Raw genomic sequence first — 15070 nt, 5'->3', positions numbered from 1 at the left:
AGGTCAAATTATGTTCTCTATACTTCATTGGAAAAGCAGGGATATGTAATGCATTTCAGAAACATTTATATCCCAATGATTAAACGTTTTTCAGAAACTCTCTAATCTTCTGGTAAATCAACTCCTCTCTCATCCATTGCCGAAAAAATAATGCACTGCCATGTTTGAAGTAACTTTACTGCACAGCACATACAATTTCCTGTTAAACAGGTTGTAGCTGTTTAAATATTGATTCACAGAAAAAGGAGGGGAGGTATTTTAATGCCTCTGAGATTAACGTGTGGTTTTTCTGCAGGTCTTGCTACCTTTAGACAACCCATATGGCAAAATTACTGGTACACTCAAGAGGAAGCTGTCTTCACGGCTGTGACATGGTAGCCACCAGTACGAGTCCACTGTCAGCTGAGGAATGCCTTATAGCCACTCACGTGATGCTGGAGATTGTTTTGCGTAGCCATGCAAATATTCCACCTAGTAGATTGATTTATAGTGTTCATTTTTCTCCTGCATTAAGTAATTTCTTTGTTCCACACCTAGCTCAGCAAGGTGCTTTGTGGATTACCTGATTAGTAATTATCGCATGGTTTATGGATACAGTTTACTTAAAAAATACTAAGCAGTACGACAGCAGTCATAAATCAGTATTTCTTTTTGGCTGTCTTATGCCTTCTTATTCTAGAGAAGCCTTAAAATCAATTAAGAAAATAATCATGAATTAACGGAGGTGTCACATCGATTAACTTGTGTATTAGTTTAAGAAGCAAATATTCATTGTGTTTGTTCTATGGATGGCAAAACTTTGCTTCTGGGTAATGCAGAAAATGTAGTGACAAAATCAGGCTGAAATATATCACTACCATAATTTAAATTTGACTGAATATTTGAATTTTTAAGAATGTTCCACATATGTAGTACTGGGAGCTTATTTCTACTTGATAGTACTTTTGTAATCTAAATGTATTGATTTTATGACTTTTACAATGCTTAGAGAATATTTAGTACACACTGAGGCATTGACGAAATATAAATTGTCTTTATGTGAATAATGCATCACTTTGGCACAAAGAGCCACTTTTAATAAACGTCAATATACAAATGGATGGATATACATATAGAAAGAAGACTAGAGAGTATATATATGAAAATATCAACACTGATGATTTCTAAATGGTAGGATTATGGATGATTTTTATTTTTGCATCTGCTTTTCTGAATCTTCCCAATATGAACATTTATTGTTTTTATAATCAGAGGAATAAATATAATTGATGATTAAAAATGCATACAGACTTGAGGGGTGATTATCTTTATATCAGTTGACTAATGCTACCATTGTATACATAGCATAAAACTTCATGAGTTATAATTTTAGAAACTCATGATGAAAAGCTGTCCAAATGAACATTATAGATAAGCTCCCTGAAGAATCTCACTTTTAAACTAAATGCTTATGTATGAGCATTGAGTGTTATTTGATGAAAAAAAAAAAAACTCACTGCCGTCGAGTCGATTCTGACTCATAGCGACCCTACAGGACAGAGTAGAACTGCCCCATAGAGTTTCCAGGGCGCATCTGGTAGATTCAAACTGCCGACCTCTTGGTTAGCACCTGTAGCATTTAGCCACTACACCACCAGGGTTTCCTATTTGGTAATACTTCTGCTTTATTCTCCTTTATAATACTACTGCTTAATAGATAGCATGGTGCTGTGATTAATTACACAAACTCAGTTTAAATCCTGGCTCTACTTCTAACTCGCTATATGACCCAGTTTCCTCAACCATAAAATGGAGGTGAAAATAGAACCTACTTCATAGGGATTTTGAGGACTAAGTGGGTTAATGTTTATAAAGTGCTCTGGAAGTTTTGGTGCCTGACACATATAAAATTCTATATGTGTATGCTAAATGAAATAAGTACCTTACTTCTTCTTAATTGTTAGATCCAAGTAGAAAGTCATCACTGGGTTTTGTGGGTGAAGTAAGAGAGGATATGGGGGATCTGAGAGCAGCAAACCCCAGAAGATGCTGGAGGCCATTTACAAACTACCACCTGCTTAGAAAGAATGTGGGATAAGAAGGATGAAATAATTTGATAAGGAAGGTTTTGTGCTACATTGAATTCTCATGTTAAAAAACGTGCTGCTATGTCATATAACTTGCATGGCCACATGGCCAAATGGCTGGTACATTTTTTTCCTCTGCTAATTTGATAATTCTCTTCAACGAGGCACTTAGAGGTTAGTACGACTTTTCCTTTAAAGAAAAAACAAAATAAAATAAAAACCCCAAAACTTAATTAGGCCCTTTCTTACTCGATGTTCTCTTCTTCATGTAAGTTTTGGAAATAGTATATTTTCTCCAGAGAAGAAATTGATGTTAGAACAGAATCCTTAGACAGAAATTGTGGCCCACGGCATATGTATATGCATTTTACTTCTTGTGAACTATTAAAACAGTTTATTGTAACAGGTTCCAAACAAGCTATTTGATGTTATATCCCAGGTGTGTGGCAGGAAAGGCTATAGTCTGTGACATTTTCAAGGGCCGGGTTCCTATTTGGTGAAGGATATTTTCTTGTGGTTAGAATTGTAAACTAGGTGCTGAAAACCAGACCTGGGGTTTCACCTGCTCCTGTCAGCTCCTTGCAGGCAGGCAGGCAGGTGGGCAGTGAACTGTAAACACCTGTGAGGTAATTTGTACGCAAACATTTTATAATCTTGTTATGGAAGGCTACGGGGACTCTGTGCCAATTTTCTGGAAAGCCAAGCTGCTGTCTCACACTGACCCTTCTTCTCTCTCCCTACCGTTACCCCAACAGGGATCTCAAGTAATTTCACAGAGGAATTGCCAGTAACTGCCATTGAGTCAGCTCCTGACTCATGGCAACCCCATGCACAATGAAATGTTGTGATCCGTAGGGTTTTCATTGGCTGATTTTCAGAGGGAGATGGCCAGGCCTTTCTTCCTAGTCCATCTTAGTCTGGAACCTTTGGTAAAACCTGCTCAACATCATAGTAACACACAGGCCTCCACTGACAGATGGGTAGTTGCTGCACAGGAGGTGAACTGATTGGAATTGAACCCGGGTCTCCCATGTGGTAGGTGAGAATTCTGCCACTGAACCACCCATGTCCCTTCACAGAGGAATAATGCAGGTGATTCCAGCCCACGTACTGCTTGTGAGGCAGTTTGCATGGTACTTAATGGAGCAGGCCATCATAAGGGGCTTGTGGATTTGGCAGTTAAGATTATGGCTAAGACTTGTTCCAAATCCTCTAAATTTCATCTCATAACTTTTCAATATCGACAGATCCAGAAACTGTATCCTGCTCCTCTTCCTTTTTAGAGTGAGACTTAAGATCATACCTTTCCTTATTTTTAGCACCTGCTTTCTCTTCCTTTCCCCCAATATAATAGAAATGACTCTTTTAGAGACAATAATTTACTTGTCACTGAAACAAGATTTACCTTTTTCAATTACTTTTTAACTAATGGAATTTGAACTGTTCTGTAACCTCCTTACCCTCTTCCAGAAAGCATTTACTTTCCTTCGGACTCTGAGCTATATGGAGTTGCCCTTTGTGGTCTCCCTTGCAAAACCATTGTAATTCCTGCCTCCTCACCTGCATTTATGAGGAACTGAAGCTTGTTTCTGAAGATGGGGCTTTCAAGCCTTCTAACCAAACACACTGGTTCCCCGTTTCCAAATATTTGAAACTTATCTCTTTGTAGTTTTCATGGTCTTTGTTCTCATTTCTCTCAGAGTTCAGGCTGCCTCTCATTCTCTACACCCACATAGAAATTCTTAAAATTTTTTGGATCCTGTTGAGACGATAACATCTATAGATCTTCTTCCCAGAAAAATATCCATTCATGTGTCTACAGGTGCCTCGGCCTCTGCTAAGGAAATAGTTTATACTCTATCCTTTAAGTACAAAGGATTCCAATAGAAATTTACCACATAAGGAATGTATACATCCAAACTTAGAAGAGAGGCATACTGACCAACTTTGCCTGAGAAAGTAGATAAGTATATTTAGAATAAAACAGAAGGATCTGCGGCCTATTAGTTTTCTGAGGCTGCCATAACAAATCACCACAAACTTGATGTCAGAAAACAACATAAATTTATTCTCTCACATTTCTGGAAGCCAAAAGTCCAAAAAGTGGGTATTGGCAGGGCTACACTTCCTCTAAAGGATCTAGGGGAGATTTTGTTCTTTGCATCTTGTGGCTTCTGGTGGCTGTCAGCATTTTAGGCTTGTGACTGCTTCACTCCAATCTCTGCCTCCATGGTCACATTGCTGCCTCCTCTTCTGTTTGTCAAACGTCCTCTGTCTCTTATAAGGACACTTCTCATTAGATTAGGGCCCACTCAGATAAGCCAGGATGATCTCTTCATCTCAAGGTCCTTAACTTAATTGTATCTGCAAAGACCCTTATTCATGGAAAATAACATTTACAGTTTTCAGGAATTAGGACATGGACCGGTAAGGGGACAGTAAGCTTTCTTTTGCAGGCAGCTCTTCTGGTACACATTGTATCTTTAGCTGTACCCAGGCTACTCTTTCTTTCAGGTCTCGGGATGGTCACATCCCCCTCCCATTTTGATTAGCTATCATGTAGACATTTATAAAAGGGTGAAAAACATGGGCCTTGAATCCAGATAGTGTTAAGTTTTAGACTGAGCTCCACTAATTTGTAGTTGTGTAACCTTGGACAAGTTACTTACCTCTCTTAGCTTCTCTCATATGTGAAATGGGAATAATAATGCCTAAGTTCTCTCATTGTGAAATGTGAATAATAATACCTACCTCATGGAATAATTGAGGATTAACTGAGATAATACTTTTATGAGTTAGAAGGCTTTTGGTTGCAAGTAACTGAATGCCTACGGAGTATCTTAAACTGAAAGGACATCTTGTTTATTTAATAAGTTTAGAGGTAGAGTATGCCTGGATTGGTTTGGCAGCTTAATGGCAGCGTTAAGCAGTAGGGTTCATCCCATCCTTTGTTTTATCGTCCTCAGGGTGTAATAATATCTCTCTTGTGGCCACAAAATGGTGGTAAACTCCTGTCATGGATGCTGTGGTAGGCTGCCCAGATCTCCCTTAGGGCCAAACACTCATCCTCTCAGATACCGGAAGTGTTGACCTCTGATGGCTTATAGTTCCATCCCTCTCCAGGAATTACCCTTGACTAAAGGAATCTGTTTACACCCACTCCCTGCAAGCAGCACAATCAATGTCTAGTCAGTGTGGGAGATACAACATTCTGACTCTCTTGTCTCAATAGGGACAGACCTAAAGGGTCATTCTAGCTCCAGAGCTCCTGATTGGCTGAGGCCTCTGTTGCAACAGCATTGCAGTTCAACTTCTCCCTCTGCCCAATTCTGCTTCCTTTACTCTTCACAGGCAATAAACCTCCTGCATGTATTTTTCTTTAGGAAGTCGACCTTGAACCGGGAGAAGTTCTAGGAATGACACGCTAAAATGGAATTTGGGAGCTGGATCATCCACTGCCAACTGACAGTGAGAACCCCACCATTGGAGATGGGGTCCGGATAAGTCCCAAAATGCTGTAGTCATGTTAAAACCTACACCGAAGGTGAATTGGCTAGGCTACTGGAGGAAGGCAATATATTGGCAGGCACAATATCTGAGAGGTTTGGGGAAGTAGTTATTATAAGGACTATGGAATTTAGAGAGTTGTTTCCGGGGGCCATTAATGCACTGAAGAAAGACAGTGAAGTACTGGAGGTGATTAATAACCAATATAAGGCAAAGTGTGAAAGCAAGAGGGCATCCCTGACAGCATATAAAGAGACTCTACTTTCTTGTAGCCGGATGGCAGAAAAAACTTAGGATTAGGCCCAGGACTTAATTATAAGAGTAGCAGAGCTGCTTAGAAGACTGAATTCTCAACCCTGGCAGGTCCACTACACCAAGGTCAGGGCCCTGATTGATGCAATTGAAACCTTGAATCCCCAGATTTCCCAAAACCCTCTGTGCCTGCAGAAGTTGTCTACTCTTCCCTCTTAAAAGCTATCACTACTCCCCTTGCATGAAGACAATGCAGAGACATCTGCTTAGCAACACACTACATGCCCCCTTGGAATCTATTATCACCACCCCTTTTGGCCCCCAGACCTATATATAGGGTCAAATCACATCACAAACCAGTCATAGACATGCTGGGCCTGCTAAGGAAGGAAAGGGGCCATTGCCAAAAGAGCTGCAAAGACGAAACCAATATATACAGGAGCTGGGAGATTATATAGGGGGACTGGATCCTGAGAAGGCTGGATGAATGTGAACGGAATATAAATTTGGATAAGGGAGAGTTTATCAATATGAGAATACTTCCTCATGATTTAGGATTTAACACCTTGACAAGGATCCAGAAGACAGTGTTAATATGCTGCTAGGATGTTAGGAAAAATGTTTTCCAAACTTAGACATTTGTAAAAGCTATGGGTGGTGTTAAATGAAGTAGAAATGCTAGAGCTGACACAGAAAATGATGAAGGAAGGAAAAAAAAAAAACTTCAACAAAATACTAGCAAATAGAATCCAACAGGATATTAAAAGGATTATGATCAAGTGGGATTTATTTTAGGAATTCAAGGGTGGTTCAACATATGAAAATCAAGTAAAACACTACATTAATAGAATAAAGAAAAACTACATGATCATCTCACTTTATACAGAAAAGGCATTTGATGAAATCTAACACCCTTTCATGATAAAAACACTCAACAAACTAGAAATAGAAAGGAAATTCCTAAACATGATAAAGGGAAATTATGAAAAGCCCATAGCTAACATTGTACTCAATGGTGAAAGACTGAAATTTGTCCCCCTAAGATAAGGAACAAGACAAAGATACCACTCTCACCACTTCTATCCCACATTGTACTAGAAGTCCTAGCCAGAGCAAGTAGGCAAAAATAAATGAAAAATAAGAGAGAAGGTATCCAAATTGGAAAGGAAGAAGTAAAACTATTCACAAATGACATGATCTTATATATAGAAAATCCCAAAGAATTCCCAAGAAAGTTAATAGAGCTAATAAATGAATCCATCTAAGTTGCAGGGTAAAGATGAACACATAAAAATCAGTTGTGTTTCTATACAACAACAATAAACAATCTGAAAAAGAAATTAAGAAAATTCAGTTTACAATAGCTTCTAAAAGAAAAAATACCTAGGAATAAATTTAAGTAGAGAGATGAAAAACTTGTGCATCGAAAACTATAAAACATTGCTAAAGTAAATTACAGAATACATAAATAAATGGAAAGACATCCCTTTCTCACGGAGTGGATTACTTAATATTATTAAGATGTCAGTAATACCCAAAGTGATCTATAGAGTCAGTGCTATCCCTATCAAAACCCCAACAGTGTTTTTGAAGAAATGGAAAATACAGTTCTCAAATTCATAAATAATTGCAAGGGGCCCCTAACAGCCAAAGCAATCTTGAAAAAGAACAAAGTAGGAGGACTCAACATCCTGATTTCAAAAGCTACAGTAATCAAAACAGTGTGGTATTGGTATAAGGATAGACATATAGACCAACAGGATAGAATTGAGAGAAATAAACCCATACATTTACGGTCAACTGATTTTTGATAAGGGTGCTAAGTCCATTCAATGGGAAAGAATAGTCTCTTCAATAAATGGCACTGGGAAACTGGATCTTCACGTGCAAAGGAATGAAGTTGGACCCATACTTTATATATGAAAATTAACTCAAAAGGGATCAATGATCAAAATATAAGAGCTAAAACCATAAAATTCTTAGAAAAAACCAGTGCTTCAAGACCTGGTTTTAGACAATGCATTCTTACATATGGCACCAAAAGCTTGAGCAACAAAAGACAAAGAAGATAAATTGAATTTCATCAAAATTAAAAACCTTTGTACATCAAAGGACTTTATCAAGAAAGTGAAGAGATAACCCACAGAATGGGAAAAAGTATTTGATGACCATATATCTGATAAGGATTTAATATTCAAAATTTATAAAGAATTCCTGTAATTCAACAACAAAAGACAACCCAATTAAAAAATGCCAAGGACTTAAATAGGGATTTCTCGAAAGAATATATGTAAATAAGCACATAAAAAGATGCTCAACATTATTAATAGTTGTGGTTGTTGTTAGTTGCTGTCAAGTCCACTCTGACTCATGCCGACCTTATGTATAATAGAACAAAACATTGTCTGGTCCTGCATCATCTTCATTATAGTTGGTATTTTGAGTCCAAATTAATCATCAGAGAAGTGCAAATCAAAACCACAATGTGGCAGCACTTCACACCCACTAAGGTGGCTAGTATCAGAAAAGTGGAAAATAACGAGTGTTGGCAAGGATGTGGAGCAATTGGAACCCTCATCCATTGCTGGTAGAAATATAAATGGTGGACCTGCTGTGGAAAACAGTTTGGCAGTTTCTCAAAAAGTTAAACATAGAATTACCATACTGAAAAAAAAAATTGCCATGGAGTAGATACTGACTCAGTGACCCTTACAGGACAGAGTAGGACTGCCCCATAAGGTTTCCAAGGAGTGGCTGGTGGATTCAAACTGCCCACCTTTTGCTTAGCGGCCAGACACTTAACTACTGCATCACCATATGACCCAGAAATTCCACTCCTAGGTATATACCCAAAAGACTCAAAAGCAGGGACTTAAATACTGGTACGTTAATGTTCATTGCAGAATTGTTCACAATAGCCAAAAGATGGAAACAATCCAAGTGTCTATCAACAGATGAGTAGATAAATAAAATGTAATATATCCATACAATGGAATACTATTCAGCCATAAAGAGAAATGAAGCTCTGATACATGGTATGGCGTGGATGAACCTTGAAAACATTATGCTGAATGAAGTAAGTCAGAAACAAAAGGATGAATACTGTATGACCCCACTTATATGAAATAAGTAGAATAGGAATTACATAGAGATGACCCTTTATTACTTGTTACCAGGGGCTAGGGGAAGGGGGAAATGGAGAGTTATTATTAATGTGTACTTACTTTCTATTTAGAGAGATTAAAAAAAAAAAAAAAAACATTTGAAAATGGTTAGTGGGGATGGTTGTATAACACGGTGAATGCAGTTATTGTCACTGAATTTTACACTTAAAAATGGTTAAAATTACAAACGTTTTGATATTCGATACATTTTACCACAGTAAAACAAAAAACCAATATTACATCTCCAAGGGGAGTGGCAGAGATTAGTGCTACCCTTAAGGACCTAAAGGGTTGAAGAGTGATAATCATCATTGTTGTTGTTTTAAATGCTGTTGAGTCAGTTCCGACTCATAGTGACCCTATGTATAACAGAACCCAACACTGCCCGGTCCTGTGCCACACTCACAATCATTGTTACGCTTGAGCCCACTGTTGCAACCACTGTGTCAATCCATCTCGTCGAGGGTCTTCCTCTTTTTCGTTGACCCACTATCATGCATGATGTCCTTCTCCAGGGACTAATCCCTCCTGATAACATGTCCAAAGTATGTGAGACGTAGTCTCGCCATCCTTGCTTCTGAGGACCATTCTGGTTGTACTTCCTCCAAGACAGATTTGTTCATCCTTTTAACAGTCCATGGTATATTCAGTATTCTTCACCAACAACACAACTCAAAGGTGTCCATTCTTCTTGGGTCTTCCTTATTCATTGTCCAGCTTTTGCATGCATATGAAGCAACTGAAAAACACCATGGCTTGGGTAAGGCGCACCTTAGTCTTCAAGGTGACATCTTTGCTTTTCAACACTTTAAAGAGATTTTTGCAGCAGACTTGACCAATGCAATGCATCTTTTGATTTCTTGACTGCTGCTTCCATGGATGTTGATTGCAGATCCAAGTAAAATGAAATCCTTGACAATTTCAATCTTTTCTCCATTTATCATGATGCTGCTTATTGGTCCAGTTGTAAAAATTTTTATTTTCTTTATGTTGAGGTGTAATCCATACTGAAGGCTGTGATCTTTGATCTTCGTCAGTAAGTGCTTCAAGTCCTCTTTCGCAAGCAAGAGTGTGTTATCAACATAATGCAGGTTGTTAATGAGTCTTCCTCCAATCTCGATGCCCTGTTCTTCTTCATATAGTCCAGCTTCTCGGATTATTTGCTCAGCAAACAGATTGAATAGGTATGGTGAAAGGATACAACCCTGATACACACCTTTCCTGACTTTAGACCACGCAGTATCCCCTCGTTCTGCTCAAACGACTGCCTCTTGATCTATGTACAGGTTCTTCATGAGCACAATTAAGTGTTCTGGAATTCCCATTCTTCACAATGTTGGCCATAATTCGTTATGATCCACACAGTCGAATGCCTTTGCATAATCAATAAAACACAGGTAAACATCCTTCTGGTATTCTCTGCTTTCAGCTAGGATTCATCTGACATCGGCAATGATATCCCTGGTTCCGCATCCTCTACTGAATCTGGCTTGAATTTCTGGCAGTTGCCTGTCACTACACAGTTGCAGCTGTTTTTGAATGACTTTCAGCAAAATTTTACTTGTGTGTGATATTAATGATAATTCCCGCATTAGGTAGGATCACCTTTTTTGAGACTAGGCATAAATATGGATCTCTTCCAGTTGGTTGGCCAGGTAGTGGTATTCCAAATTTCTTGGCATAGATGAGTGAGCACTTCCAGTGCTGCATCCATTTGTTGAAACATCTCAACTGATATTCTGTCAATTTCTGGAGCCTTGTTTTTCGTCAGTGCGTTCAATGCAGCTTGGACTTCTTCCCTCAGTACCATCAGTTCCTGATCATATGCTACCTCCCATGTGGGGGGGGCGGGGAGGGAGGTGGTAATCATCATATCCTCATTTAATTCAGCGGTATGATCTCTAAAAGATCCTAGAGGAAGACAGAGGACTATTAAAAAATCAATTGAGTAGAACTCATAGTTGCAGCCACCATTTCATATGTGGTATTTTGCTAAAGCAGATTAGCATGGCCTCAGAAACACAGGATGTGGCCTTCAATCTGACAAACCCACCAGATCTTCAAATTAGGAAGGAGGAACAGAAGCAGTTTCCATTCACATGGGATGGCCAGTGGTATACAATTATGGTCTTGCTCCAGGACTATGTTAACCCTCCTGCCCTTGGTGTATGAGAAACCTGGACATTCCACAGAATATCACACTGGTCCACTCTATTGATGATATCATGTTAATTGGACTGGGTGAGCAAGAAATGACACTTGTACTTCACAGGATGCTAGATAAAGCCATCAGTGCTCCATTACATTAGTGACGTTTTTTAGAACTCCAATTACCTAGAGCGAGGGTTGGAAAAATCTGGTTCAACATCTGTTTCTGTAAATAAATTTCATTGGAACAACACAGCCTTGCCCATTTATTTATGTATTACCTATGGTTGCTTTCGTGCTATAATAGCAGAGTTGAGTAGCTGCAACAGAGACAATATGGCCCTCAAAGCCTAGAATATTTATTCACTGGCCCTTTACAAAAAAGTTTTCTGACCCCTGGTCTCGGGCATTTCAGGACAAATGATTGTATCTCAAAATTCCCACCACTGAGAAGAAACCACAGTGCTTGGTAGCCTCTTCATTTTTTGGAGGCATTATATTCCACACTCGGAAATACTACTCCAATCTATTTACTAAGTGATAAGGAAGGCTTCCAGTTTTGTGTGAGGTCCAGAGCAGTAAAAAGCTCTTTAGTAGTCTAGGCCATGATACAAGCATTCCTGTTTTGTGGGCCATATGAATCAGCAGATCCTATGCTATTAGAGGTTTCTCTGGTTGGTAAAGATGCTGTGTGGGGCTTTTGGTAAGCCCCAATAGGTTTTGGGAGAAAGGCCATACTACCCATAACAGAGAATTATTCACCATTTGAAAAATAGCTTCTGGGCCCTGGTAAAGACAGAACATCTGACCATGGGACATCAAGGGACTTTGTGGCACAGCTGGTAATCATCAGCTAGGTTCTATCATACACATCAAGTAAAGGCCCAGCAGCAATCCACTGTAAGATGGAAATGACAGATCCAGGATCGGAGGGTACAAATAAGGTAGACGAGGAGCAGGGGGCCCAGACCCCCATGTTATCCACTACTGTTTCCCCAGCACCTCTCCTTCACCTCACACCTATGGTCACACTTATGACAGTCCTGAAGGGAAATCCTCCCAAGGGTACAGCTTTTGGAAATGTACCAAAGGGTCACCTGCTTTATGTGGAAAGAAAAGTGGCCCTAGGTGTATGATGTATACAACCTCATGGGCAGTGGCTTGTTTGGTTGTCAGGCACTTGGAAAGAGAAAGACTGAGAGATTGAGAAGGAAGTGATATGTAAATAGATCTACGAGAGTGGACACAAAAGGGGAAGATCTTTGTACTGTATATTAATGTGCACCAAAGAGCATCAACCATGAAGAGTCACTAAACAATCAAGTAATCAAGTAGATAGAAGGACTTGGCCAGTTGATGTTAGCCAGCTTTTGTCATTGGCCATCCAAGTGTTGGCACAATGAGATCATGAATAGAGTAGCTATAGTAGCAGGCATAGAGGATGAACATGGTCTCTAAAACACAGAATCCCACTTTTCATGACTGATTATAACTTGCTAACAAATATCCAACCTCCCAACAGTAGAGACCAATACCAAATGAAAACTTGATATGGCACCAATCCTTGAGAAGATGAATGAGGTACTTGGTAGCAAGTTAAATACACTGGACTCTTTTAACTCTAAAAGAGGCAGTGATTCATCTGGATTACATATTCTGAGTACAGGATTTGCCTTTCATGCCTGCAGGGACTTAGCCAGAATCACCTTTCAAGGGCTTGCAGAATCTTGCATAACATCACTCAGACCAAGGGACCCACTTTACTGCAAAGGAGATGTGGCAGCAAGCAAATGACCATAAGACCCACTGTCCTATCACATACTGCACTACCCAGAAGCTGCTGGTCTGACTGATTGATAGAATAGTCTCTTGAAGATACAACTGAGGCACTAACTTGGAGATGACACTCTGTGATGATGGGGTACAATCCTCTCAGATGCAAGATATGCTTGACTCATATATGGTGCTGTTAAGGATTGAATTGTGTCCCCCCAAAATATGTGTCAACTTGGTTAGGCCATAATTCCCGGTATTGTGTAGTTGTCCTCTATTTTGTGATTTTCGTATGTTATAAATCATAATCTCTGCCTGTGGTTAAAGAAGATTAGGGTGGGATGTAACACCCCTGTTCAGGTCATATCCCTGATCCAATGTAAAGGGAGTTTCCCTGGGGCGTGGCCTGCACCATCTTTTGTTTTATAAGAGATGAAAGGGAAGCAAGCAGAGAGTTGGGGACCTCATACCACCAAGAAAGAAGTACCAGGAGTAGAGTGTGTTCTTTGGACCCAGGGTTCCTGCATGGAGATGCTCCTAGTCCAGGGGAATATTGATGAGAAGGACCTTCCTACAGAGCCGACAGAGAGAGAAAGCCTTACCCTGGAGCTGACACCCTGAATTTGGCCTTCTAGCTTACTGGATTGTGAGAAAATAAATTTCTCTTTGTTAAAGCCATCCACTTGTGGTATTTCTGTTATAGCAGTGCTAGATGACTAAGACAGGTGCTATGTCCCCAGTGGGTAGAACACACGGGTATGGTAACCAATGGATAGAAATAAGAATGGCCCCACTTACCACCAATCCCAGTAACCCATTTGGTAAGCTTCTCTATCTCCTCAACTCTAGGCTCTGCTGGTGTAGAGGTCCTATTCCTAGAGGGGAGATACTTCCACAAGGCAACACAGTGAGAGTGATTTAAACTTTAAACTATAAGGCTGAACAATCAGCAAACTTGACAATTCTTAAGAAAAACAGCAGTTCCCAGCCCATTATACAGCTGAGAGAGAACCATAACCAGACTAAAATCTTAGAATATTTATAACTCAATGCTGTGAGTTTTACTTGAATGATGGAGGGAAGCTGTGGCACACATAGACCAAGTGAATGAATTCTTAGAAAATCATAGGAATTGAATGCTTCAATAAACTTCTAGTCAGACTTGTTTATTTTACACGAGGCAACTGAAGCCAGAGAGGTTAAGAGACTCGCTCAAGATCTTGCAGGGAAGACAATAGCAGATCTGGGACTAGAACCCAGGTCTCCTAACCCCTAGTCCAATGTCCCCTTCTTCCTCCAATGTGGCTCCCTAGTTCCAAAATTGTCGTTTTTAACACTGTGTGTATTAGACTAGTTTTCACTTACTCTGCATTCTGCAAGCACACCATACAGAGGGCTGTTGAATAACCTACAAACATTCTGGTGGCTGGAAGAAGTCACCTTAGCATTAAAAATTCGTTATAGAAATCTGCCCCAATACACAGTTAGGCAGACTGGAGTCACCTTAATTGGCTTAAATTAATGATGTGATTCCATTCAGATTTTTAAAAATTTTATTATTATTATTATTGCTATTTGTTTTTGACCCACACATGCCTTTATTAAAATCACAAAGTAGGAGACATTTCCTTTTCATTAGCCTCATAAACCACTTTGAATGTCACTGAATGTTCATTTTGGACTGGGGACAGGATATGTTTAGAGTTCATCAAACTAAATTCTCTAGGTCTCTGGGGACCAATAAAATCTTATATGCATTTTGCTCAGCATATTTCTCCTAACTCAGATAACAGTTTTTCAAGGAGCTTAAACAATGCAAGCATTTTTTTTTTTTTTTTGCTGTTGTTTGCTTAATTTATTTGCCCTTATGAAGATAAAGCATCTAGAACCACCCAATATCCAAGGACCTAAGAAAATAATTATAATTTTGTTTTTAGCCACCAGGGCTCCTTACAATATTATGATACATCAAATGAGCAGTATTTAGGTTCAGCATACACTTGTTAATTCTGTGACTGGGTTGGCCTTGAAGTGGGGTAAGATAATAGTAATAATACCATATTTTTTATGGTACTGTTTATGAAATATCAGCAATGGTACATTGTACTCTCATTCAAACCCCATCAACCTTATGAGATTGGCCTTATGGAAGGACTGCTA

The 15070-nt window shown here is 39.3% G+C and overlaps 1 protein-coding gene across 1 annotated transcript in view; it reads left to right on the top strand.

Moving 5' to 3' along the window:
- The window catches only part of LOC100668450 (uricase-like), a 28375-nt gene extending 27124 nt beyond the window's left edge, over nt 1-1251 (top strand). Inside the window, 1 exon segment of the mRNA XM_010591320.3 lies at nt 296-1251. Coding sequence (XP_010589622.2) covers nt 296-370 — 75 coding nt within the window. The 3' untranslated portion in view covers nt 371-1251.
- Nucleotides 1252-15070: the final 13819 nt, after the last annotated feature.

The sequence above is a fragment of the Loxodonta africana genome, chromosome 3, assembly GCF_030014295.1.
Source record: "Loxodonta africana isolate mLoxAfr1 chromosome 3, mLoxAfr1.hap2, whole genome shotgun sequence".
Taxonomy (NCBI): Eukaryota; Metazoa; Chordata; class Mammalia; order Proboscidea; family Elephantidae; genus Loxodonta; species Loxodonta africana.
The sequence above is the reverse complement of the archived record's forward strand: the minus strand, read 5'-3'. Positions and strand labels throughout refer to the sequence as shown.